The sequence below is a fragment of the Desmodus rotundus genome, chromosome 12 (assembly GCF_022682495.2).
Source record: "Desmodus rotundus isolate HL8 chromosome 12, HLdesRot8A.1, whole genome shotgun sequence".
Taxonomy (NCBI): domain Eukaryota; kingdom Metazoa; phylum Chordata; class Mammalia; order Chiroptera; family Phyllostomidae; genus Desmodus; species Desmodus rotundus.
This window is the reverse complement of record NC_071398.1, coordinates 93,465,919-93,489,531: the sequence shown is the minus strand read 5'-3', so window position 1 is coordinate 93,489,531 and position 23,613 is coordinate 93,465,919. Positions and strand designations below refer to the sequence as shown.

The 23,613-nt window shown below is 51.5% G+C and overlaps 1 protein-coding gene across 8 annotated transcripts in view; it reads right to left on the bottom strand.

Annotated features, from left to right (window-relative positions):
* Positions 1-6,613: 6,613 nt before the first annotated feature.
* Positions 6,614-23,613, bottom strand: part of SEC16B (SEC16 homolog B, endoplasmic reticulum export factor) — a 43,904-nt gene continuing 26,904 nt past the window's right edge. For 6 of the 8 annotated variants that reach the window (XM_053915310.2, XM_071220062.1, XM_053915308.1 and 3 more), the window contains 14 exons: positions 22,340-22,457; positions 21,040-21,151; positions 19,413-19,518; positions 17,753-17,893; positions 16,522-16,635; positions 15,625-15,697; positions 14,005-14,304; positions 13,130-13,197; positions 10,452-10,580; positions 10,168-10,266; positions 9,651-9,762; positions 9,441-9,520; positions 8,389-8,481; positions 6,614-7,758 (listed from right to left, as the gene is read on the bottom strand). In XM_053915310.2, the coding sequence (XP_053771285.1) occupies positions 7,690-7,758; positions 8,389-8,481; positions 9,441-9,520; positions 9,651-9,762; positions 10,168-10,266; positions 10,452-10,580; positions 13,130-13,197; positions 14,005-14,304; positions 15,625-15,697; positions 16,522-16,635; positions 17,753-17,893; positions 19,413-19,518; positions 21,040-21,151; positions 22,340-22,457 (1,614 nt within the window). In that variant the 3' untranslated portion in view covers positions 6,614-7,689. The remainder of the gene's footprint in view (positions 7,759-8,388; positions 8,482-9,440; positions 9,521-9,650; positions 9,763-10,167; positions 10,267-10,451; positions 10,581-13,129; positions 13,198-14,004; positions 14,305-15,624; positions 15,698-16,521; positions 16,636-17,752; positions 17,894-19,412; positions 19,519-21,039; positions 21,152-22,339; positions 22,458-23,613) is intronic. The other 2 variants (XM_071220061.1, XM_024553150.4) reach the window with 1 other exon arrangement.

Sequence of the window (23,613 nt, the reverse complement as noted above, 5' to 3'; positions counted from 1 at the left end):
CTGGGTGTCTCGGAGGAGCACTGGGCTCCCTCCTCTGAAGATCTCTGTCACCTCTGCCATGGACAGGGTCTCAGAAGCCGTGGTGCCCTCTCGTTTGTGTCGCTTGCCTCGCTTACTGAGTCACCACTCATGCGCAGAGATGTTTTTGAGCATTTACTAGGTACCAAGACGGGGCTCAGCTTCTAAAAGATGCAGGGATGGACGAATGTCTAACAACAGGATGGCCCCTCAGAGCCACCTCTAGGCAAGAAGTAATTTGTGGACAACAGTTTTGAGGTTCTCATGATGGGAAATTATTCACTGGGGTCTGTTTTGAATAGTTAGCCCTTATTACACATAGGCACCGTGTAAGGTCCTGGAAATAAAAAAAGATGAGTAAGTTATGTCATCCCTGTCCCTGAGAAGTCACAAGTCTACCAGGAAAAATCAGACATGTGCATAAACACGTAAGATAATGGGTAATCTCCCTCAGCAGCAGGCAGAAGGGACAGAGGGACAGAGAGACTCTCCCTAACTGAGACGGCAGCACAAGACTGAGCATAAGGTGCAGTCGTCCCACTTGGTTTGCAAAACATGTGCCACTACTTTAAACTAAGCAAACAGGAGGGGATCCAGGCTCTGGGGCCCAGTGACTAGGTTTAAATCCCAGCTCTTCCAGTTAATTCGTGACATCAGGGAAGTTACTTAAACCCTCTGGGCCCCTTGTCCTCACTGTGAAGTGAGGCCAATAAACACCTGTGAGTTGCTTCAAGGGCTAAAGAAGGCAACATGTGAAAAACAGAGAACGACGCTTTCTCGGCTCCATCATTAGCTGTGAAATGCTGGTCAAGTTATTTGAACTCTCTGCTTAATTCCTTCATTGCATGCTAAGAAAACAGAATACCGTACTTTTTTGGACTATGAAACGCACTGGACCATAAAATGCACCCAGGTTTTAGAGGAGGAAAATAGGAAAAAAATTTTGAAGCAAAAACTGTGGTCCTGCTCCTGCCTCCTGTGACCCTGCTCCATCACCACCCCCCGCCCCCCCGCAAGCCAGGTAAGCTACATTCGGACTATAAGACGCACCCCCATTTTCCTCCCAAATTTGGGGGCATGTGTCTTATAGTCTGAAAAATACGGTAAGCACTTGTAACAATACCTAACACAAAGTCTTAGTTATTATTACTGATCTTTTTACTACTACAACATACCCTCAATGAAAAAGCTCTGCATGTTAACTCATGTTTTCATATTCAATATTTCATATTCCATCAACCTGGAAATCAGAACTTTAATGAAAGGGATTTAGAAAAATTGATTAACCTCTCCGGACCATGGTCTTTTCATCGATAAAGTTCCCTCTTCCAGAACCTTCCTCGGCACCTTCTTCCCTGGGAGGCACAGTCAGGGGCTCCGCCACACACCAGCGGCACCTGGAGCCACGCGTATCGCTTGTCTCCCAACTCATCCGTGAGCCCTCGGACAGCTGGACTCGCCTTTCACCCATCTGTCCCGCGGGACCTCCTAAATCCTTGTTTGCTGAGTGAGCCACTCCAAATTTTGAGTGGAGGAGTTTGAAGATGCGGAGACATTCAATCAACTTATGTAAAGGCACCAGTTTAGCTAGTGGGAAATGTGAGCCTAGAACTGAAAGTCTTATTCTCACTATCCTGTACTCCCCGAGACTGTACAATCAGCCTCTCCAAAGTGATAAATGGGAGTGATTGTTGTCGTTGCAAATAATTCTTTATTATAGGGGCTTAACATCAATTAACTTTCCACTGCAAGCTACTCCAGTACATTTAAAAACTAATTTGGTTGCACAAATGTCAATGTATCTGCATCGTGTCGGTAATATACCTGTTCACAAAGCGAGTGGGACTGGATCCTGTCTTAAGATATTAACCGAGGCGCATTATCGGGATGACTAATGGTTTATTGTTGTCATTGCCTGCAAAGCGAAGAAGCTGAAAAATTACATAAGGAAGTCATGACCAAAATATCCAAAAAAAAAGAATGGGAAAAAAAAGAAAAAGAAGCCATGACCATAAGACTCTGGTTCATCCATCCGTCATGGGAATCCATCCAAACACCCAAAGAGGTGGAGATGAAATCTTGAAATCCAAAACCCAAACCCCTTCCATTCCACCCAGGACGAGGTCTCTTCCTGGCCACAAATCACGATCGTGGAACGCAAGAACTGTTAACATTCCAAAATGAGCCCTTAGAACTCAGAGGCACATTTTAAAAGCCAAGGCCTTTGGTTTCTAAGACCCAGGGAACATTATAAATTAACTAACATTTTCTAGCCAAAAGTTTGGATTTATGACACGGGGTCTGTTGCACCCTGTTCTGGTGAGTGTGACTCGTGGGCACCGACACAGTGTGGGCCACTCCGAAGATGCTTCGTGGGGAGCCCGGCTTCTCTCCTCCATGGGAGTAAACAGCAGTTGTGAAGAAGAGGAAAGAAAAGGCTGGGGGCGGAGCTCAGGTGAAGAGAGAGACATTGGGCAACGGTCCTCATGGGATGGCATCCACGTATGTGCGCACACACTAAATCACACACGCTCCCCGCCTTGGGCCCTGTCCTTCAGACACTTCTGCAATGCCCAGGCTTTTCCTGCCGTTGAATCTTGTAAAGGGCAGGAAGAAGCAAGAAGAGATTCTGTCACGGCAGTGTGGCGCGTCTGAATCACATGATCTCCCTTTCAGATGCCACTGTCCCAGGGTATCGGTGACCACAGTGCATGACTTCATACACACCCCCTGATTCTTAATGTCACTCCAAACTCTGGCCAACAGATTTGCTATTCTGCACACTAGCAATGAGCTGAACTTTGATCTCGACCTACGAGAGGCAGTACAATTTGGCCATATTACATATCAGCCCCCAAATTACATAAATAGATGAAACCCCTATATTATTAAGAAATGGCAAGGCACTAGGTCCTTTGAATATAGCTTTAAGTATAACAGTTATCACATTAGGTGGTAATTTCTGCGTTTAAATGTCTGTCTCCCTCCCTAGACCCTGAGTATTTTAAGTGTCAAGATCATCTTGTTGGGAAAGCAGTGCAGTGCCTGATACATTATTCAGTTAATATTTGACGACTACGTGAACAAATAAACGTGCATCTGTCCAGGGACAATGTGGCGAGAAGCCCAGATTCAGGGGTCAGACTACCTTCATTCCAACCCCAGCTCTATCCCGAGTAGCGGTATGACCTTGGACAAATTGCTTAATCCCTCTCTTGGGCCTTCAGATGCCTCATCTATAACATGTTGCAATAATAATATATACTTCCTAGAATGCATACCACTGTGCCTGACACCAAGTAAGTGCTCAATAAATACTGTTACTGAAATGCAAATATGTGGCCACTATACCTACCAAAAGACTCCAAGCGTTTAGCTGGTTTGATCCCCAACTTTAGTCGGGAAAACCCTGTTTTGTAAGCCTTCGTTTCATAAGCTGAAACATGATTGAATGGCCTTGCAGAATGTAAAAGCGTTCCAGGCGCAGGTGGTGGCGAGTAGCTGTTTTCCATATCATCTGAAGGCCGGCTGAGAGTCTTAAAGAGCCAGGCGAGTGATTTGGGTATAAAGTATTAGGAAGAGCGTTCTCGGGTTGGAGGGCGTGAGACTCTAGGCTGAAGCTTCAAGGGAAGCCACGGAATCCCCCCCTCTTGAGATTCTTTAAAAATTGGTTGCTCAATCAGCTCTCTCTCAAAGGTGGTTAGAGACCAAGAAAGCATCTCACTTTAATATAACAAGCAGCTTGCCCAGGTCAGTCAAGCTTGAGTCACAGTGCCGTTGACCTAGTTTCAGCGAAATACTTTTAAATATTACCTGGAGGTAGATATGAAAAGGAAGAAGGTATGGAAAGCAGATGCCCCTACTGAGTGAGCCTGTAATGAAACATTTAATATGCTGCTAGTCCCCATTCAACATGACATTCATTCAGTCTCATTAGGAAACCATCTCTGAGGGACCTGATGAATGGGCTGGTGCGACTACTTCCTGGGAGCAGGCAGCCTTGCGGCCATGCCTGGAGGCGACCTCAGGTGAACACCCTACTAACACCCTGTTGCGTGCATGAATCATGCTACATGCAACTGCCGGCTTCAGCTGGTGAATACAAGAGGGAGAAAGGCAATTCCGTCCCACTCTCTGTGGAGGGCAAGTGTCCCAGAAACTCCTGTGAGTCAGAGACCCAAATTACACACCTGTTCTTATTCCTTTCAAGCAGAAGAGTGTTTTGCATATTTCCTCTCGGGAAGAAAATATTCTGGTTTTTAGTGAAGAGGCGGATGCCGTTGCTCGCTTTTCCCCTTGGTTGCTCAGAGGAAGAGACCAAAGAGAAAAAAGATTTCTAGCGGCCTGGGGGGGGGCGGGGGAAGCCAGCAGGGACTTTGTGAAGGTGGAGAGGGAAGTGCGTGCAGTGTCAGGGACTGAGGACGCTCAGCTTGTTTGCAGTTGATGCCCTGGAAGGGGATTAGACAGAAGGCTGGAATGGCTATACTTGATAGAGACACTTAAATGGAATTTAACAGTTTGTTCCCTTCCAAATTACTGAACATTAAGTTTAAATGTTTTCATATAAATATTAAATTATATGTGTATAGCAGAATTGCAAATTTGCACGTTACCACTCAGTTTTTTTAAGGAAAATGTCCCATCTTTATTTCCCAAAGCTATTCTTCCTCCAAGACCACACCCCAGTGAGGAGCAAGAGAATCAAAACAGACTTGTCAATTACTCATACCTGTCTCTTCCCCTTTCAAACAGTGTCTTTTGGTAATTTTTTTTTTAAAGAGAGAATTCTATTTCTTCTCTTTTCCCAAAGTGGCTCATGGTGATGGGCCGATGGAGTGGGCACTATTCTTTCTGGGTGGCTGGTCCAGCCCCGCCCTGACCCGGTGTCAGCTGGGGCCCTTGGCAACACTGTGCAATCAAGCATGCCCTACAGGAGCCCACGTGCACTAGGCTGCAGGGAGCTAAGGCCCTGTCTCAGATCACCATCGTCCCCAAGGCGGAGCTGCTAGGGCTCCCAAGCCGCCTCAACAAGAGACGCCAAGCCCAAGCCAGCTTCTCCTCGAGGCTCGCAGCCCCTCCCAAGGGCTGGACAAGGAGAGGCGCCACGCCCCGTGCTCTCAGGCCCCCATTCCTAGCAGCAGATGCCTACCATGACCTGCTCTATTGCCCACACGTCCATCTCACAAAGAAAGAAAATAATGTTTTTCTCTGACAGCTGCACTTGCTTTGTTTTAGCACAACTGGTTCTGACCAGCAGAAGCTATAAAATGATCATGACCTTCAGCAACCTCATCCACATCAGCACCACTAAGAAAAGCTAATAAATAACTAAGACCTCCGAGTGACCCTGAGTTGTCAGGCCCTTACTGGACCCAGCGGAGGGCTCTCTCCTGGCCAATGAACGACAGGGCTCGTTTCCATCAGCCACACGCAGACGAGCAGGCGCGTTTTGACTCGGCCACAGAACGAGCCTTCGATCGGGAAGCAGCATGCATACCCTGACATCTGCCCCTTCTCGTGTATGAAACCCCTGACTTTCCCCTCAGCAATTTTGTTCCCTTGGCCTGGGAAGTAACTAAGTTCAGGGCTGGCTTTGTTAACACTCCAGTCACTGCTTTTCCACTGAAAACCCCAACAGGAGGAGAAAGTGGGGGCACAGGTGTCTGATGTCTTTGCCCTTCTCTTGGGCCCCCAGTCTCCTCCTCGAAAGCACTTCTTTCTATGGAGCAGGACTGCCCCCTACATCCCTGTTCTCTGGGGCACTAAGCCACATGACCTAGCACTGACTGGGGGGCAGGTGGGACACAGGAAGAGAAACCAGCTTAGTAATAAGGACACGTACTGAGTAGTTTTTAAATCTTATTCCCATGATATACCTATATATCGAGAATGAAAAATCCAGTTTAATCTAGTAGGCAACAAGACAGTCAAGGTTTAACTTATTGAAAATATATGGATAATTATTTTTTAAAAAACACTTATACACGTATAGTGCTTAGCATGTACCAGGTACGTTTCTGTGAGCTTGATCCACTGAATTCTTGCAATGTCGCTATGCGGCAGGTACTACTGTGATCATCACCCTCGTGGTACAGACGAAAAGCATGGGAAAGTTCGGTAGACTTGGCCAAGGTTACAAGGCGAACTGTGCATGAGCCAGGATGCAAGTCTAAGCTTCTGACCCTGTGGAAACCACCCACTACTGCCACCATCCCACCCCTGGGTGCCCGCACACCACCCCAAAGAAGCAGCCCTCTTTTCAGGAAGAAGGGAACAGCATTTACCAAGGCCCTTCTGGATGCAAAACTCTGAGACGTGCATTTCCTAATTTAACCCAAAAGAAGAACAGACTTTTTGGAGGACAGAATAGGCAAGAGTTAATGAATGAAGTGATTCCTTTCATCAAAGGAGCTCTTGTTCCAATTCTCCTAACTGAAAAAACTAATGACATCAGAGCACACTTGGAAGTTACGCTCAGTGCCTAGATTCTCGTTAACGAAGGGCTCTGTCCAGCCCTTCCCACCCTTTCCCACAGTGAAACTGTTACTAGAAAAGACTTCAGGGATGACACCACGGAATGTGCCACAGACAAGCATTGGCTATAAAATTCTCCGGTTTAATTGCTACCAACAGTAGGACTGTAGCGCGTTGGAGTACAAAACCTGTACACACAACCACACGTACAAAAAACAATGTTCTTTGGGCGGAGCGATTCTCAGCAAGTCTGACACACAGAAACAGTCCTTTCTATTTTGGGTCTAAAAGAAACAGCATGGAAATCTCCAAGATGCCCCTCTCCTCCCTCTGTCTCCAGTGACCCTCCAAGCATTGACTTGCAAAGGTCTGAAGCAGGGAGCGCGGGCACGCGATGTCATGCACTCACTCCTCCTCTCTTAGGGAAGGGGTGAATTTTTAGAAAATGTTTTCCATCATTTATTTGACTGATGTTCCATCCATCTGCATCATTAGGTTCAGTAGTTGCCATGACAATATGATGCCTACAGCAATCTAACTTGATAGCCAGATGCCAGAATGTGAAAAAATAGGACCAGCTAAGAAAGTGAGAGAAATATAATTAATCTGAACCGCCTAAAAATGTGCACAAAATGAGGACCAACAGGGAAACTGCTGAAATGCCACTGAAAAGGGAATTATGACAAGAATAATCAAGTTTTAGTATAAAAACGTTTGCTAAGGAGAGCTATGAACTCGTGTGTAACTGAACCTGAGGAAGGAGACAAATTAGCCCAGGATATGGGCTCCGAGTGCCCTGTCCCATAATTCCTCCTGCAGAGCCCAGTGGGGTCCTCACTAATTCCAGAGGTGGTGTCCTCAGGCCCTGACTTGGCTAGGAATCTGAAGCCAGCCTCTGCACTGCCCCATGTTGGCACCTTGCTCCCTGCTCCCCTCCCTTCTGCGATCATGCCCAGCTTTTCCATCTGATGGAGTCATTTCCATCTGATGGAGTCATGTGAAGCTGATCTTAAGAGACTGGACTGAATTGGATCCTGCGGGACCCTGCCCCCTTGCCTTCCCTGTGCCCGGTAGAAGCAACAGGCCAGCACAACCCTCCTGGGGCCCCGACACGGCAGAGGGGTTGGGAGATGAGAAAGGGAGAGCAATGTAAACACTGTGCTCCAGGCGGACCCTCCTGGGACGGCCGGTCGCTCCTCACGGCTGGGTCGGATAGCGGCGCTGAGCAAGGCGACTTGGCCTGCTCAGGCTAGGAGCCGTGGAGAGCTGGAAGAGAGCAAAGATCATACTGGATTAGAGTCCCCAATGTGACTCCTCCCAGGGCTGACTGGTTGGGCCAAATGGAGCATCCTGAGCAACTAGAATGCTCCAGCTGCATCCGGCTTCCCAGTATGATGTTTTAATGATCGACACCCACCCAGCACCTTGACCTCTTAAATATGGCAAAACAAATTCAGTTTTATAAAAAGGGGAGGCCCAGGGACACAGAAGAGCCATCGGTGTCTGCAGACCACTGCAGAGCAGGGAGTTTGCCTTTTTTCAAGGCTGGCAAGGATCCCCTCACCCCAGGACACAGCAATGGTGAAAACTCTCCAGTGACGTCACCACCATGTGTGTCCCTTGAGTCTTGAGATGTATGAAAGGTCAATGTTGACAATGGCGGCACTGACTGACTCTCTCCTGTGTGCCAGGTCCTGTACACACGTACGTGCTCCTATTGAACCCCCACAGTACTCGGTGAGGTAGCCACCACTCAGCCCGTTCTACAGATGCAACAGCGGAGCCTTAGAAAGGGCGAGCCGTTGCTCGAGAACTCACGCACCGTAAGTGGTCAACTAGGATTGGAAACCCGGATCTCTAACCTGTGCTAACCCCCGCCCCTCGGGGCTCCCTTACCTGGGGGACCTGGGATGGGTTGTAGAGAGGAACTGCCCCTTTCGTGGGGGCTGGGGGGAACAGGGCACCAGGGTAGTGCTCAGAGGAAACACCCTGCGACAGAAAATAACAGAAAATCAGTCACCGCTCCCCGGATCCCAGAGCGCCAGGGGCATCCCTGAGTGTCAACTTCGGTCAGGAGAGGCTGATGGGAAGGTTCCTTGACAGAACTCAGGGAATCTCATGCAAACAAACACGGTTCAAGAGGGCACAGCCAACCCCTGGGTCTGAGGTGGCTTTGTGGAGGCTCAGGTGTGGCTGTACCTGGAGCACGAGAGGAGAAAAAGCCACAATAAGTTGTACTGATAGCATCGTGAAAAGGAATATTTTCTTTGACAGGCCTAAAGGACTACCAGAGTGCTCTAACCAGGCCCCAGGAAGTACAAGTGTCCTCCTGGCTGTCAACATGGAATCATACCAGTGTGGGCAAGTCACCGAGAGTTTGTTATAGCCCCTGCCAAGGACACGAGTGAACTCTGCCTCCCACCGGGACATGGAAAGTTCTGTAGATTTCACCTAAGGAAGCAGGTTTGGGCTAAGTCACGTCCCCCCAAACTCTGTATGCTCAAATCTAAACCCTAGTACTTCAGAACGGATTGGGATACAGGGTCCTTACAGAGGGGATTAAGGCAAAGCGAAGTCTTTGCTGGGGTCCCTAACCCAGCAGGACTGGTGTCCTTGTGGGAAGGGGCACACAGACACACAGACAGAAGACCACAGGAAGACTCAGGGAGAAGGTGGCCATCTACAAGCCAAGGAGAGAGACCGCAGGGGAAGCCAACCCTGCCAACACCTTGATCTTGGATTCCAGCCTCCAGAACTGGGAGGAAGTAGACTTCTGTGGCTTTGTTTAAGCAGGTCTGTGTATGACCCCTTGTCACGGCAACCCCAACAAATTCACAGTGAGGCTTTCCCCACCCTCCCCATGTGTCTGTCAGGCCCCCACCCTGATGGGGCCGTCTCACACACAGGCCACTGGTGGGGTCCCAGGCTCCTGCCCGCGGGCTGCTCACCTGTGGCCCAGACAAGCCTCCATTCCCAGTGACCTCGGCTGTCCCCCCACTGGATGCTGGTCCTTGGACTTCACCCCCACCTAGAAAGCAGAGTCAGAGCTGTTTCCAACTGCCCAGGACTGAGGAGTCTCCACTCCCAGAAGGCATCTCCAACCACCAGGGAGCATGGAGCAGACCACCACAGCCCAGGGGACATGAACTTGGCTGTACCTGTGGCCCTGGAGAAGGTGCTGGTGCCTGACAGAGACGGGGATTCTGGGAGAGGCGTCAGTGAGAGGCCTGAGCCAGCCTGCGGGGTAGGAGATGCACTGGGGGTCTCCTGCTTAGTGGAGGAAGAAAGGCATCATTAGTGGTTGGCAAGTTTACACAGGCCTGCTTGTGTTCCTGCAGCGCCCACCCCGGGGCTCCCACCCACAACCTGCTTCGGGGTTTTCTCTCCACAAACTCCACTTCCCGTGTGCCACTCCCCTGCTCCATGAATCCCAGTGGTCGCTGGCCTTCTGAGTTAAAATTCATCATCCTAACTTTTATGGCCTTTCCCATCACAGGATCCACTTATCTCCCACGAACTCCCACGACCTCCCACGACCTCCATCCCTGCACAAAACCTCCATGTCCCCCGGACAGGGCTGGAGTCCAATGCCAACTCCAGGAGCTCTGAGCCTGAGGAGCCGTCCTGGGAGGGGCCCACAGAAGAGGGGGCTTCCTTGTCCCTCCGCCAGGTTACCTCCGAGTCGGGGCTGTCAGAGGAGTCTTCATCTCCCGAGGGGGATGCACTGTGGGTGGGCTTCGAGCGAAACCAGCTGAACCAGCCAAACCCTGAGCTCTGGGGGCAGGAGGGGGTCAAAGTTCAATGGCCTGCAGGTGTGATTCTCCCTCGGGGCATGAGATTAGCCTCCCCAGGGTAAGGTGGTGACATGGGGCAGGGACACAGCCCTAGCCCAGAGCCCCAGTCTGCTGGGAAGAGAAGCCCCAGTCTTTCACCTGTGTATTCTGCTCCAAGCCTCCTACCTTTGCTCTCTGTGCGGTGTGATGGGAAGATTTTTTATCTGTCTCATCAGAAGAATCCTCCTCTTCTTCCTCCTTGGCTGAAACAGCAGCGCTCTCAGAAATGTCTTGTGTCCTGGGAATCAGTGGTACCTGGGATGAAAGAAAACAAGAACTCGCCTGTGTAACACCCTCAACAGGTTACAACGGCACCTTTACGTGGATGTTGTCACCTGACCTGGCCTGCTCACCCACTGCTGGGATCATCCTGCGGGTCATACTTCACTGATGAGGAGGTGGGGCTTAGCCAAGTGACAGGATTTGCCGAAGGTCCCAGGACAAGGCCAGAGCCCGACCATGGTCCTCACATTATCCCCAGTCCCCTGGGGGTTTGGGCGCTGTGCTAGCTCCCTGGGAACATCGGGTTTCCGGGGCTATACCGAGGCCCGGAGCAGGGGCAGGAAAGGCTACCGCCAGAAGTGAAGAGGGCCAGGAAACACCCCACAGGGACCCACAAACCCAAAAGGACAGTCAGAGTAACCCCCAAACCTGCTCCTCCTAGAGCTCATTTCCAAGCCCACTGGCTCAAAGTCCGCTGTGGACAAATGTAGCAGAGAGGAGCGAAACATCCCCACGTCCCTTTATATGAGATTGTTGTGCTATGTTCAACATAGCACAAAGTTTACCAGTGTAACCATTTCTAAGTGTACAGTTCAGGGGCATGAGTATACTCACAATGTTATACGACCATCATCATTTCTAGAACTTTCCGTTAACTTCATTGGAAACTCTGTACCCACTAAACACTAACTCCCCATTTTCCCCAATAACCTCTGCTCTACTTTCTGTCTCATGTAAGTGGAGTCATACAACATTTGCCCTTTTACGTTATATTTTACACTGTCCCCCCACCAAAAAAACCATAATTGGCACAACCTTTGGAAAATACTTTGGCAACCCATAAGAAAAGCTTTATATTTTACCCTAATGAGTGTAGCATCTACTATGTGTGAAACATACTGATTCGGGTTTTGCAGGTATTAGGAAAACAACATTCCACCTTTACAACAGTCCTGTGAGGTTGGCACTGCTACCATCCCATTTTACAGAGGAGAAAACTAAGGCACAGGAAGGTGAAGCACCCTGTTAAAGGGCACAGGTAGTAAACGGCAGATAAGAACCCAAACTCAGGTGGTCTGGCTGTCTTCTAGGGATTTCCCCTAATTAAATCATCCAATAAACAGACAAGGGCTTATATGCTAGGATGCCCTTCACTGTGTTTAATATACAGGATGGAGGCAGGGAGGGAGGGAGGAAGGGAGGGAGGGAGGGAGGGGAGAGAAAGAGCAGGAAAGGAAAAAAGGAAAAGAGAGAGAAGGAACACAACGTTGAAGGATGACAAACTAAGCTCAGGCTCCTCTCCAGGGCCTGGCTTCTTAGCATCCTCACATTGCTCCCCAATTTCTAGACACAGGGATTCCCTTGCTGATCCTGATGGCACCGAGTTGGCCCCACTCTTGCTGTTCCCTCTGCCCTGAGCCCCTGTTCCCTGGGTACTTACCCCAGTTCATGCACATGCTCCAGGCTGACCTCGCTCAGGCTTCCTTGGGGACACCTTCCCTGCCACCCCATGTAAAGTCAAATCCCTCCACATATGGGAGTTTCCTGTGGGCACCTCCACTAAATGGTTAGCACCATGCGGACACCTGATCTGGTTCCCTGTGTATCCCCAGCCCCTGTGACCGTGCCCACTGTGGGAGCTCAGAACTTGTGAATGAACCAACAAATGAATGCATGAATGAATGTGCTTTCACACAATGAAAAGTGCTTTTCATACCAATATTAAAAACCCTATTTATGAATGGCATGGAAAATCTCATTGTAGAGTGTTAAATAACAAACAGGAAATAAAGCTGCATACATACTTGTCTTAACCATGCAAAAACATGTTGTTTGTGCGTATATTTACACACATACACATATGTGAGTATTGAAAGCATTGAAATAGCCAACTATGTGACTTTGGGATTATGAGTGACATTGGCTTGATTCTTTATTTTCTAAGTTTTCTGTAATTAAGAATGTACTACTTTTTCAGTAGGAAAAAGAAAAAGGTACACAGGTTTTTAAGACCTGTAGCCAGCCAGTACTTGAGAAAGTTATGTGATACAAAACCAACCAACCAGGCAAAGCTGAGAACATCTTACACTTGGGACCAGTGGTGCCCGTTATTGGGGGAAGGGAGTATCCATTCAACCCCTAGATGACATGGTTAATTAGACATGGTCACCTCTGAGACCTTACAGCTCCACCGAGGACAAAAGACAGAGCTGCCATAGACCCTTCTTGGGAGCAAAGCAAGGTAGAAATGCAAAGAAAGAAATATCCAGAGTCTTCCAGGACCGGGAAGGGCGTGGTGAGTGTTCGGTGTGACGGTAAGGAGAATGTGTCAGACAAAGCAGCCCTATGAGGCCAGAACGACGCCCTGCTGCCCTGGCCGGCATGGGGGGACACGGCGGGTGGGACTGAGTGGCCCGGAACACAGTGTTCCCACATCTCAGGACTCCGTGTGGAGGAAACAGCAGGAACAAGGCGCTGCGGGGAAGGGCGAGCTGGAGCCAGGCAGAGGAGGGAGTGTGCGTGTGGCTGAGAAGCCCGGTGACTAGAAAACCTGAGGCTTTGGGTGGGCTTCGTGCTCTCACCTGTGGTTCGGAAACCACCTTTGCACCATCAGGCTGCTGGAAAGTGTCTGGAGACACCGTGTTCTCTCCTGTGGAACAAAAAGAAACCAACGTCATGATTTGCCATTGTGCCTGCTCTGTCCATCCTGAGGAAAGTAATGGGGACAGTCGGCTCTTCCAACAGCAAAGCAGCTGGAGCTCTGAGCCCAAAGCCCCAAGCATGTCACACTGAACGTGAGGACCCCCTTGCCTGGCCATCTCAATTCAATTTCAGCTGCCCCAGGACACGCCGGTCACCCTCCCTCTACCCTGGACACCATGGTGGTTCCTCAGGAACCCTGGCAATCAGGGCCACATGGAGCTAGGACCCGGGGTCCTCCGCAGCCGGGCCACTCCCCCCATTTGAGTATCCCATGGTGGGCAGGCCCTTATCTCAGAAGGTCTGAGAGCTGACCCAACTGGCTGGCCTCCAGCACTTCCCTGGCGATGCCCACCCCTGCTCGCCGACTCTCAGCCCTGTTGTCCAAGGCCTGATGGGCCTAGGACACCTGGGACCCGGACAGGAGCACGGGCCTCTGTGGGCAGCGAGCCCTTGGACTTCAGTAGGAGGACTTGACCCTCACCGCAGCTCTCCGCCCTGCAGCCTCTCTCCTAGAAACTAAGTGACCCGGGAGAGGGGTGGGGGCGGCCTCTGTCAGTCTTGCTGTGCTTGCCGCAGTAGAGAGCAAGCTCCCCCAGATGCGTGCAGAGCACCAGCACCAGGACCGACACACAGTAGGCCCTCGGTCACGTGCACACCCCCATTCAGGTCTTTACCAGCTCCTCACTGGCCCCTGCCTCCCCTCATCTGCTCCCTCCCTCCGGTCCTCATCACCCCACCCTAGCACAGGCCTTACCAGGATACGTCTGTGTCTGCTGGGCCCCCTCCCAGGCCCTTCCTCTGGGAGCCTCGGTCACAGCCAAGCCACCACTGATCCCCGGCAGGTGGGTCTTGGGAACTGAGTAAAGAGGCACTGGGACCCCGGTCTGTCCCCAGTCTCCCCCCGCTGGGTAGGAGCCCGGCTGGAGTGGAAAGGGCTGCTGGGGGCCAGGCCGGACTGGGCCCATGGGCTCCACTGTCGGCCACGAGGCTGAGGGGTCCACAGTGGCTTCTGAGTCACCTTGATGTCCCGAAAGATCCTGATAGAAAGTGTTTTCTAAGGACATAGGACAAAGAGAAAAAGGTGAGACCTGAACCGCCGCATTTGCACACACTAATCACCCCAGGTACGCTCCTTCCCACACCCTTTTTGAAAAGCAGTCACGAGAACAGGTCCCTGGACGGGGCTGCCATTAGTGTGATGCCAAGCACAGTGCAACCACTGTAGTGCCACCGCTCACTGCTGATGACGTAGAGTTCAGATGAGTATCTCCCTCACCACCTTGTGTGATCTCTGAGCCTTCAACAGAGGGTTGGGAGGCAGAAGTTGCCATCTTATATAATGGCACACTTTTTTATTTTTGGAGAAACCTTCTCCTTCAAGGCTTTCCTAATGGGCTTGGGGATTTAAAACTTAGAAAGATTCCAGTTAAAATGCCAACTGGGCCGCGGAAATGATGGCTTTGCTTTTAAGGAACAGGAGAGCTGGTGCTGGCCCTGGACGGGCCCTTGGTGATACTTACTCTGGCTCCACCACTCTGCTGCTGAGATAGCCTATGATGTGGGTGTGTACCGTGACTTGCCCAAGGTCACAGTTTGGGACAGGCGACGGTCCCACCTGCTCGATCGGGTGACAGGAGACACAGCTGCTTCCTAGCAGAAGCGGCCATTCAGACACACCCAGCCTGGCTCTCCTCCAGCCCTTGACCTTCGCAGATTCTGTGACTCAGCAGCAAAGTCAAGACACGGAAACCCAGACCTGCCCTGCCGGCCTCCCCTCCACTCATCCCTGAAGGAAGAGGTAAAGGCTGGGAAAAGGCAGGAAGTAAAGAGATGAGGCCTCGTTCTGACTCCACCGTGGCACGTCATTTGGGAAAAGGGCACAGAATTAATTGGGGGCAATGATGTGCCCCAGCCAACACTCAGAGGCATCCCGAGGGGGAGGGAAGCATGTGCTGAAACACTTTGAACCAATTTCACATGTGCGTGGCTGCCGATTACTCAGAACCTGAAGAGCTCCAAACATGCCAAATACTAACGTGAGACAGAGGTCGTGCACCGTCTCTGACCTCGAGAAATGTATTCAGCTGGGGACACGGCAGGAACAGAGACGAAGCAGTTAGAGAAGGATACGAAGTGACAAGTGTTGAAACCTGAATGTGAAGCAGGAGCTCTAATAACATGGGGACTTAGAAGTGTCAGGACGACCGCGGCCACAGGAGCGGCGTGGGGACGGTGCCCGGACCATTGGGTCAGCCTGACACAGGCCAGGAAGATGCGGCAGGACGGGGAGGGGAGGGCGTGTTTTGAGTGATGCTGCCTCATGTAACCAGATCCCGAGGGTCAGCTACTTACTACACACTGGTCAGTTTGGTACCTGTTGTTCCTCTGGCTCCCGAAATGTCGGAGTGAGCAGAACGGGGATCTCCAGTGTCTTCTGCTACCTTTTGCTAATTGAGATAAAGGAAAATCCTTTAGGCAATACAAAGAAAAAGAAGGACAGGTAACAATGGTTTAAAACTTAAGTCAAAAGAAACCAGAGCAAGTCACCAAGGTGAGGGAACCTCAGCTGAATGCCAGGGGCTAGTGGGGAAGGTGGGGGGTCAGGGGGGTAGTTGGCAGCCTCAGCCCTTCCCGTCTTCCAGCTGTGCTCAGAGCAGGCAGGGCAGGGACCTGGGGACCAGGAGACTGGGCCATTGTGTCTCCCCCAGGAAGGGGCAAGTGCAAGGAACCCGATGCCCCGGAGTGAGCAGTGAGTGGAGGGTGTGAGGACCACGGGTACCTTAACAACTCCACCCTGTCCTGTCTCAGAAGGAGTGGGAGAAAGAAAATGGAGGAAGCCCTGTTCCAATTATTGTTACAATTACTACCAGCAGCTTTCACAATTGTCAGGACAAAAAGGAAAGGCCCGGAAGTCTTTTAAGCAATTGCCCTACATTACATGAAAGAGGCGTGGGTGCACTGTGATCCCTCGCTGCTAAAGGAACGGAAGCCTTGATCTTCATAAAATGTATTTTCTGGGACCACGGAGCAGGCAGCAAGGATGATTATGAAAAGGGTCCTACCGTCTCACAATCGAATATAGGAAAATGTTTCTGCCCAGGAGAGAGGCCCCAGCAGGAAGCTCAGTGCCTCCCTCTCTCAGGTCAGACCGGGCCTCGTGGGTGACAGGGTTGGGGACTTGCCAAGGTCAGTGCCTGTGCCCTCTATGCAAAAGGGAGCTCAGAGGGGAGCAAAGGGCCCCCCACACCAACACTGCCCCAAGACCACTCACCTCCAGATCCTTGTGCAGCTTCCGAAGGCTCACAAGCCAGTCAGGCTCCAGGTCCCGCTCTCCGCGGCGTCTCTCTAACAGCAGAGGATCTGACAGCTTCAGTTTCTCGGCTAGCTGTGCCGGGTTTGCAGGCGGGTTGGGGCAGAGAGTACGAGAAGGGAACAGAGGGAGAAAAGTAAGTACAAGAGATGGCAAGAAAATGGGGGAAGACTCAGTAAGGGAAAAGGAGGAAGCGCCGGAACTCACTTGTAAATTAGATTATAAAGCGTAATCGAGAGAGAGCACATCCAGCAGATATGTTCTCAAAATTGCAACGTGCAAATGCAATGAACCCACCTTGGTGTTAGGTGCTAAGTGAAATATGAGAAACTGTTACTCCGCTTTATGTTCCTGCAAAGCTGTCTGCTGTGCGCGAGTGCCTCTCAAACTCCCACGCTCCTGGGACCACCTGGGACCTTGTAAAATGCTAACTCTGATGCCAGAACTCTGGGTGGCGCCCTGGTGACGCCTGTGCCTCTGGTCGGGGGACTACTTCGTCGTGCAAGACTCTTTGCCATTATTAAGTTTCCAGACTTTCCTCCTCCTCCATGCTGGGTCCCCCTCTGAGCTCACGTCCGCCTATGGCAGAAATCTCTGAGCAAGGAGGCTCAGCACCACAGATTTTATTGGTTACAGAACCTCATCTAAAGCAAAGCAAAAAGTTAACAGTAGACTGCCTTTTAACTCTCCAGCTAATACATTTTTCTTCAATTAATTGGAACTATTTGCCTAATTTTCTTCCCTGGGAACGAAAAGTTGATATGTTTTGTTTCTTAAGTGTATCCCACATGCGATAAAGTATTCCATGCATTTAGGAGCATTTTAATAAGGGGAATTTCCTGTTTTCATCATTAAAATAGGTTCTCTAAGCGTAGCTTTTATAATTAGAATGTTCCACCTTAACATGCAGTTTTACTGTACCAGAAAAGCAGATGCAAGAATGGATGTCTTGCATCGCATATGCCCAGTTCCCAGCCCCCCTGCCATGCCCCCACCCCCTAGCACCCTTCTTTGCACAGTGTCAGGCCTCAGCTTATCACATCTGGGCATGCACTCACAGTCAAAGACAGCCCCGGGCTCCCGTCCTACAGCAGGCTCAAAGGAGATGGAATGTGGGCCAAAGCCACTTTGCAATTGCTTGCTCTGAACGCTGAAGATAAAGCAGGCGCAGAGAACCCTTTAAGAAGCTCACCTTGATGAGTTCCACCAACAGCACGGGGTGACTGCTCTCTCCCTGGCTAAGCAGGGCCGTGCCAACAGCTTCGCAGTAATGCAGGGCCTGGGATGCAAGGCCGAAATCTGCCAGCCGGGAAGCATACAGGAGCTTATATACCTGCGAGGAGGAACAGGGCCAGTGACTGATCCACCCACGCAGAGGTAGACGGGGCGGAATGAAGCCAGCAGGCTGCCAGCTTCCTCTGACTCTGGCATCTAAATACCAAGGAGGGCCTAGTGCCATTTGGGGCATTCTATCTGTATATGGGCCCAAGGCCAAGTGCAGCCTGCAGCTCCTAGAGAAAGGGATGGAAGTCACATCCCTCCACCTCCCTGGGCCTTGGTTGCTGTGGAAATGCAGCCCACTTTCCTGGAAAGCCTAGTGTACGTGGGGCACGGGGCATTTCTTCTTAAAGCCCATGGGGGAGTGCGGACGGACGTGGGTGGGCATTCCCAGAAGCATGCATGATAAGCCAAGATGGAGCCTGAGGGCTTGGGGATCAGGCAGACCCAAGTTCAAGTCCCAGCTCCCTGCTGGGTGTGGAGCACTGGCTAGTGACCCCGCCTCTCTGTGCCTCACCAGAGATGGGGACGATAATACTCTCTGTTGATTGGTTGTGGCAAAGACTAACTGAGAGAATCCACATAAAGTTCTGAGAACAAATGATATGCAAGAGATGTGAGCCCAGAGCTCTGACCCTCCGTTTCCTCTTCTGCGAAGGGGGCTGGGCGGACATCACAGGGTTGGCAATAATACATGAGAAGTATGAAGGCCCCATGCCAGGCACAGGGAGCACATTTGCAGAAACTGGCTCCTCTCATCACCACCGGCCCGGAGCTCTGAGAGGCAGGCTGACTCAGGAAGGAAGAGGGAGGGCGCTGAAGGCCTGCACCCCGAGGTGCCAGTCAGCAGGCTGTGCTGGAGTCCATGGGGCTCTGGGGAAACCCAGAAAGAAGACACTAATGGGGCCATTTTTCTGTGCACAGTAATTCATTCATTTTCAAGGTCTGGTGTGGTTTGTGTCCTGTGTTCTGGGGTGCGTGTGTGTGTCTCTGTGTGTGTACGTGTTTCTCACTGCCACCGTGTCACTGAAGCAGGCACTGATGGAGCCTTTATGAATTGAAAGTGACAAGAGAGCATCCCGCGGGGAAGCTGAAGAGAGAGGTTAGAACCTGCGAAGGACAAGGCCACCAGCACCGCTGAAGCCCTGGGGGAGGGAGGAAGGATGGGGGCCAAGGACGGACCAGGGAGTAATTTCCAGAGTCTGAAGACAGAAGAGTCCCAAGAGGTCAGAGAAGCAGGTCTGCAGGAGCAGAGCAGGGCCAGCAGCCCACCAGCTGGGGCCTTCAGGCCCATGTGCGCTGCACAGCCGGGACCCAGGGCTTTTCATGGGTCAGAGCCAGGCCAGGGCTTCCAGCAGATGCCACCGTGGCATTTTGCTTTCATACCTTAAAACGCAGACATTTAGGGGACCTAGAGAGAAATCCTAACCCTCCCCACGCTGAAGCAAATGAGGAAAAATTGGTAGGTGACTTGGCCCAGCTAGTCTCTGCCAAAGAGCAGAGCTGAAAACCCAGCTGCCCGCTGCCGTGGACACAGCGCAGGCACCAGCCCGGCCTTGAGTGGGTGCAGTTACCTGGAAAGAAGGGATGAAGGACTGGGGGCGGCCGAGCATCTGACAGTACTCGAAGATTTCCGTCCTCTGGATAGCCTCGGTGGTTGCAAACCTCAGAAACTCTTGGCTAAAACCAGGGCAGAGCAATGAGAGGTTGAGGTGGGGGTGGCGGAGGCAGTCGAGTCCCAGCAGGGAGCGAAACACCTGCAGAGCCCATCTTCATACTCAGCAGAGTCCCTGTCCCAGAGGGGAAAGGGCTCTGGGCCTCCAGAGGGAAGGCTCTTCCCCTCTGCTCCCCTCTGTTCCGGGGAAGGACCAGAACTCACCGGGGCGCCAGCCCTGCGGGAAGTGGCAGGTGCAGGCTGTGGGGAAGGGGAAGGGGCTCATCCTCTGCCCTCCTTGCTGGAGTGTCCGTGAGGCTGCTCTCCCTCCCCGCTCACCTGAGTGCCCTGAATGCCTAGCACATGCACCTGTCGTGGGCCACCCCCAGCCTGAGCCCAAGGGCACGAAGGAGGGAGTGATGCGACACTGTGGAAGCACTTATCAGAGCTGGCATGGCAGCAAATGACAGGGAACCCCTGAGCCAAAACTCAACGACAGTCCAGTGCTGGATGTGCCTTCAGCCAGTGAGGAAGCAGACTGGGTCACTGTGACCTGAGGGGCCACCGAGTCCCCTCGAGCCCCAAGCCTCTCCCCCCACAGTTCACCACTGTCACCAGGGCTGTCCCGGGGGTCACGGCTCCATCTCCAGACATCTCCTCTTACCACGCAAACCAGCAGAGAGACATGCGAACCTCACGTTCTCACTGTCCCGCTGGGCCCAGACGGGCTTCTCTGACAAGCTACCCACGGGCTATCAGGGGCCAGAGCCTTGACAGAACAGGCCACCCGGCACATGCCCTTGTGGTTGTAGGCAATTTGGTGCAGCTGCAGAAAGCAAGGGCTTTGCAGCCGTAAGTCTGGGTTCCAAGTCTAACTTGACCCCACACTGGCTGTGCTGTCTTAGACAAGTTATTCAACCTCTCTGTGCCTTGGTTTCCCTCCTCTAGAAAGTGAAGATTAAACATGACATTTGCTTCATAGGGTAAATTTGCGATGATGGAAGGAAATAGTGCAAATAAAATGACTCACACAATGTACGAGCTCAAGAAATGTTCATTATTACAGGCACGGGAAAAAGAGGTCCAGAACGTGGAGGAAAAGCCTACTGTTAGAGCCCAGAGAGGATGAGTGGCAGGTGGAACTCTGAGTAGCTTGTGCACCAAGGCAGGGGCGTAGGAGCTACACAAAAATTTCTTCCACTTTCCGGTTTTGCCCAGGGCTACTTAACACAGCACCACTATGCGCTCACAGGAACATTTTGTAAGAGACAGTCCCTGGTCGTGGAGCCAAGGCGCCACCAAGTGCCCAGAGCAGCACAATACAACCCCAGGGTGCCAGCTCCCACCAAAGGCCCCCTGGTGGTGTGAAGCAGCACCTGCTGGGCCTCCCCTTGCCCAAACCCGTGCGGAAATAGAGGAGACCCTCAGTAGCTGAGACTCACCCAAGAAAACGGAAAATGGAGCCATGAAACCCAACAAGCGCTAAAGCACACCCCTAGAAAACAAAACTCCCCTTCCCGGCTCCTGTGCCTCGGCAGATCGCATACCTGTGGCTGCTGCCCAGCAGGGCCAGGTGGTCTGTCTTCACCGTGTAGTGGCCGAAGGGCACGCGAGCCACGAGGTAGCAGAAGTGAGCTGCCTCCACCATCCCCTTCCCGGCTGCAGGGGAAGAACGAGCCCCAGTCAGGAAACGCACTGTGCCCACGTTAGGACCTGTCCTCTGGGTGGGAGGGGAGACCCCTGGAGGTGGGCTCGGAGGTAGGTCAGAGGGGAGAAGCCTCACAGTCCCCAAACCAGCTCGGTCCCCTTCCCACCACATTTTCAGCCTCAGACATCCCATTTCAATTCTCTGCAGCTGGAGTGAGGCACTGTTCCACGTTGCCCCTAATGGATTTTTGAGCAGGAATTTTCTAAGCATGCGAGTCCTTCCTGAGGGTGAGAAGCGAGCAAGATGCCTACACCTGAGCAAAGATGTGGACCATTTTAAAGGAGGAACCAGGTTTAAAACCAGGCTCCTTGCCACCTAATGCATTCCCTGTAAAAATCAAACAATAGAAGGCTTCCCCGGGGTGCTCGTAAAAATCACATTAATTACCAAACTGTTCCCAGGTTTAAAGTGCTCTCCCACACACTTTCCATTACCTCCAAATTGAGTTCACTCGAAGCAGGTAAAGTGCCTAGCACTGCACCTGGCACCCAAGGGCTCAGCACACAGTGTCGCCTTGTAGCCGGGTGCTGAGTGACCTGCCATCTGACTTGGCACAACCTCACACAAAGCTATTTTAAGTTTAACAGTAGTATTTCACTAAGTTCCACAAAGAGAACCACAATTTCTCAATGTTCTGCCCCTGGACCAAATCTGAGAGCCACTGGCCTGAACCATTCAATAGCCCCCAAGTGTTTATAAGGCCACGTTCACAGAGAGGTGCTAGAAATAAAGGTTATGCAATTATCCAGGGTAGTTCAGGCAAAAATGGAATTTCCTGTCTGCTCGAGCTGGGTCACTCACGGCAAGAGGAGGGGACATGTCCTCCTCCTGTGTCCTAACTCATCTTCTGGGAAGTCTGGCCAGAAGTAGAAGGTCCCCTGCTGAGAGAGCTGAGACCTGCAGTCTCAGGGCCTGGCCTGCCCTGGTGTGCCACCCATTTTCTGGGAAACAGAGAGGCGAGGAGGACACTCCTTTCTCTGGACTTTCTGTCCCCAAAACACCGAGGCTCATGGGTCAAAGGCAAGCTGGAGGCATAGACTTGGCCCCTCCACAGAACCTGAGAACCGACACACAAGATGTGCTCCGCCCTGAGCTACCCTAGAGGGGAGGGCGAGGACGGTGTGCGGGCTTCTGCTTACCCAGGGTGTCCCCCATGGTGACGATCGCACGCTGATGCAGCTCGGGGTCCCCAGTCTGATTCGACAGGATCACCGCCAAGTGAGGCCTCCAGTCTCCCCACTGTTTGTCCCCACAACTCTGAGAAGCAGCAGGAAAAAAAAAAAAATGCAGGTTTACTGAGCATCATAGCCCCGGCCAGGACGGAGGTAAGGAAGGCTGTTGTCCACTTCCCGGCTTGGAGGAGTTCAAGGAACACCCGCTATACTGCCGGCCATGGTGCGGCTGTCAACTTCAAGTTCTCTTTTTAGAAAGCAAACCCCGAGAGCGATGGACAGGCAGACGACAGTTACATCTGGGCATGTGTAGGGATAACGTAGATAAAATGGCACTATGAGTCACCAATTTTCAAACTTCTTCCTGGTGCCCCCAGTCCCAACAGCTGGGGGGGGGGAATGAAAATAAAACCTGGACGTATCCTTGGGAGAAGGAAGACCAAATATTCCGGGCTCATGTGGGGAAGCGTCCACATGAGCATCAGAAGTCAGGGGAACAAGGGGCTCCTTAATACCTTACAAATGGCTCGTGTTTTCTGGTTTTACAAAGCCCTGTCCCACGCCTCAGCCTCTTCTTTAATCTTCACAACAAACCAATCTCCACTTGGAGAATGAAAAAAAAATCAAGCCAAGTGGCCCAGCCCCATGCATTCCTAGCCAAGAGCTTTGCCCGCCTCCCTCTGGTGACCATGCAGAGGCAGAACAGCTCCACCAGGGGGCAGTAGAGTGTAAAAAAAGATCACGCAAATGGTGCTTTTCCTACCGTCTGGCCCTAGGGCCACCTTCTCCTGCAAGAAGCGGGATTTCAGGGCAGGAAACATCAATTACAGAAACAACGTAAGGTCACAGGAGTAACACAGGCCCTGATTCAACTGGAGTCCAGCGTCTCACTAGCTGTGTGACCTTCAGCAAGTTTTTAAATGTGTTTAAACCTTTGTTTCCCCGCCCCTTAAATGGACATCATACTTTCTACCGCAGAGGGTTAGTGTTGATAATAATACGAGATAGGGAGGTAGATAAAGCACATAGCAGAGTGCTGCATACTTGCTTTGCACTTTATAAATTACGTGTAGGTGCAAACACGTGAGCACACACACACACAAACCCAGCAAAGAAAAGAAGTGATTTGCACACCAGTCTGTCTGCCGATTGTTACCTCGAGTGGGTAGAGACTGACGGTAACACCCAAGATCCGGGTGTCCAAACAATTCACAAATCCTTGGTCTTTGTAATTATCCCAA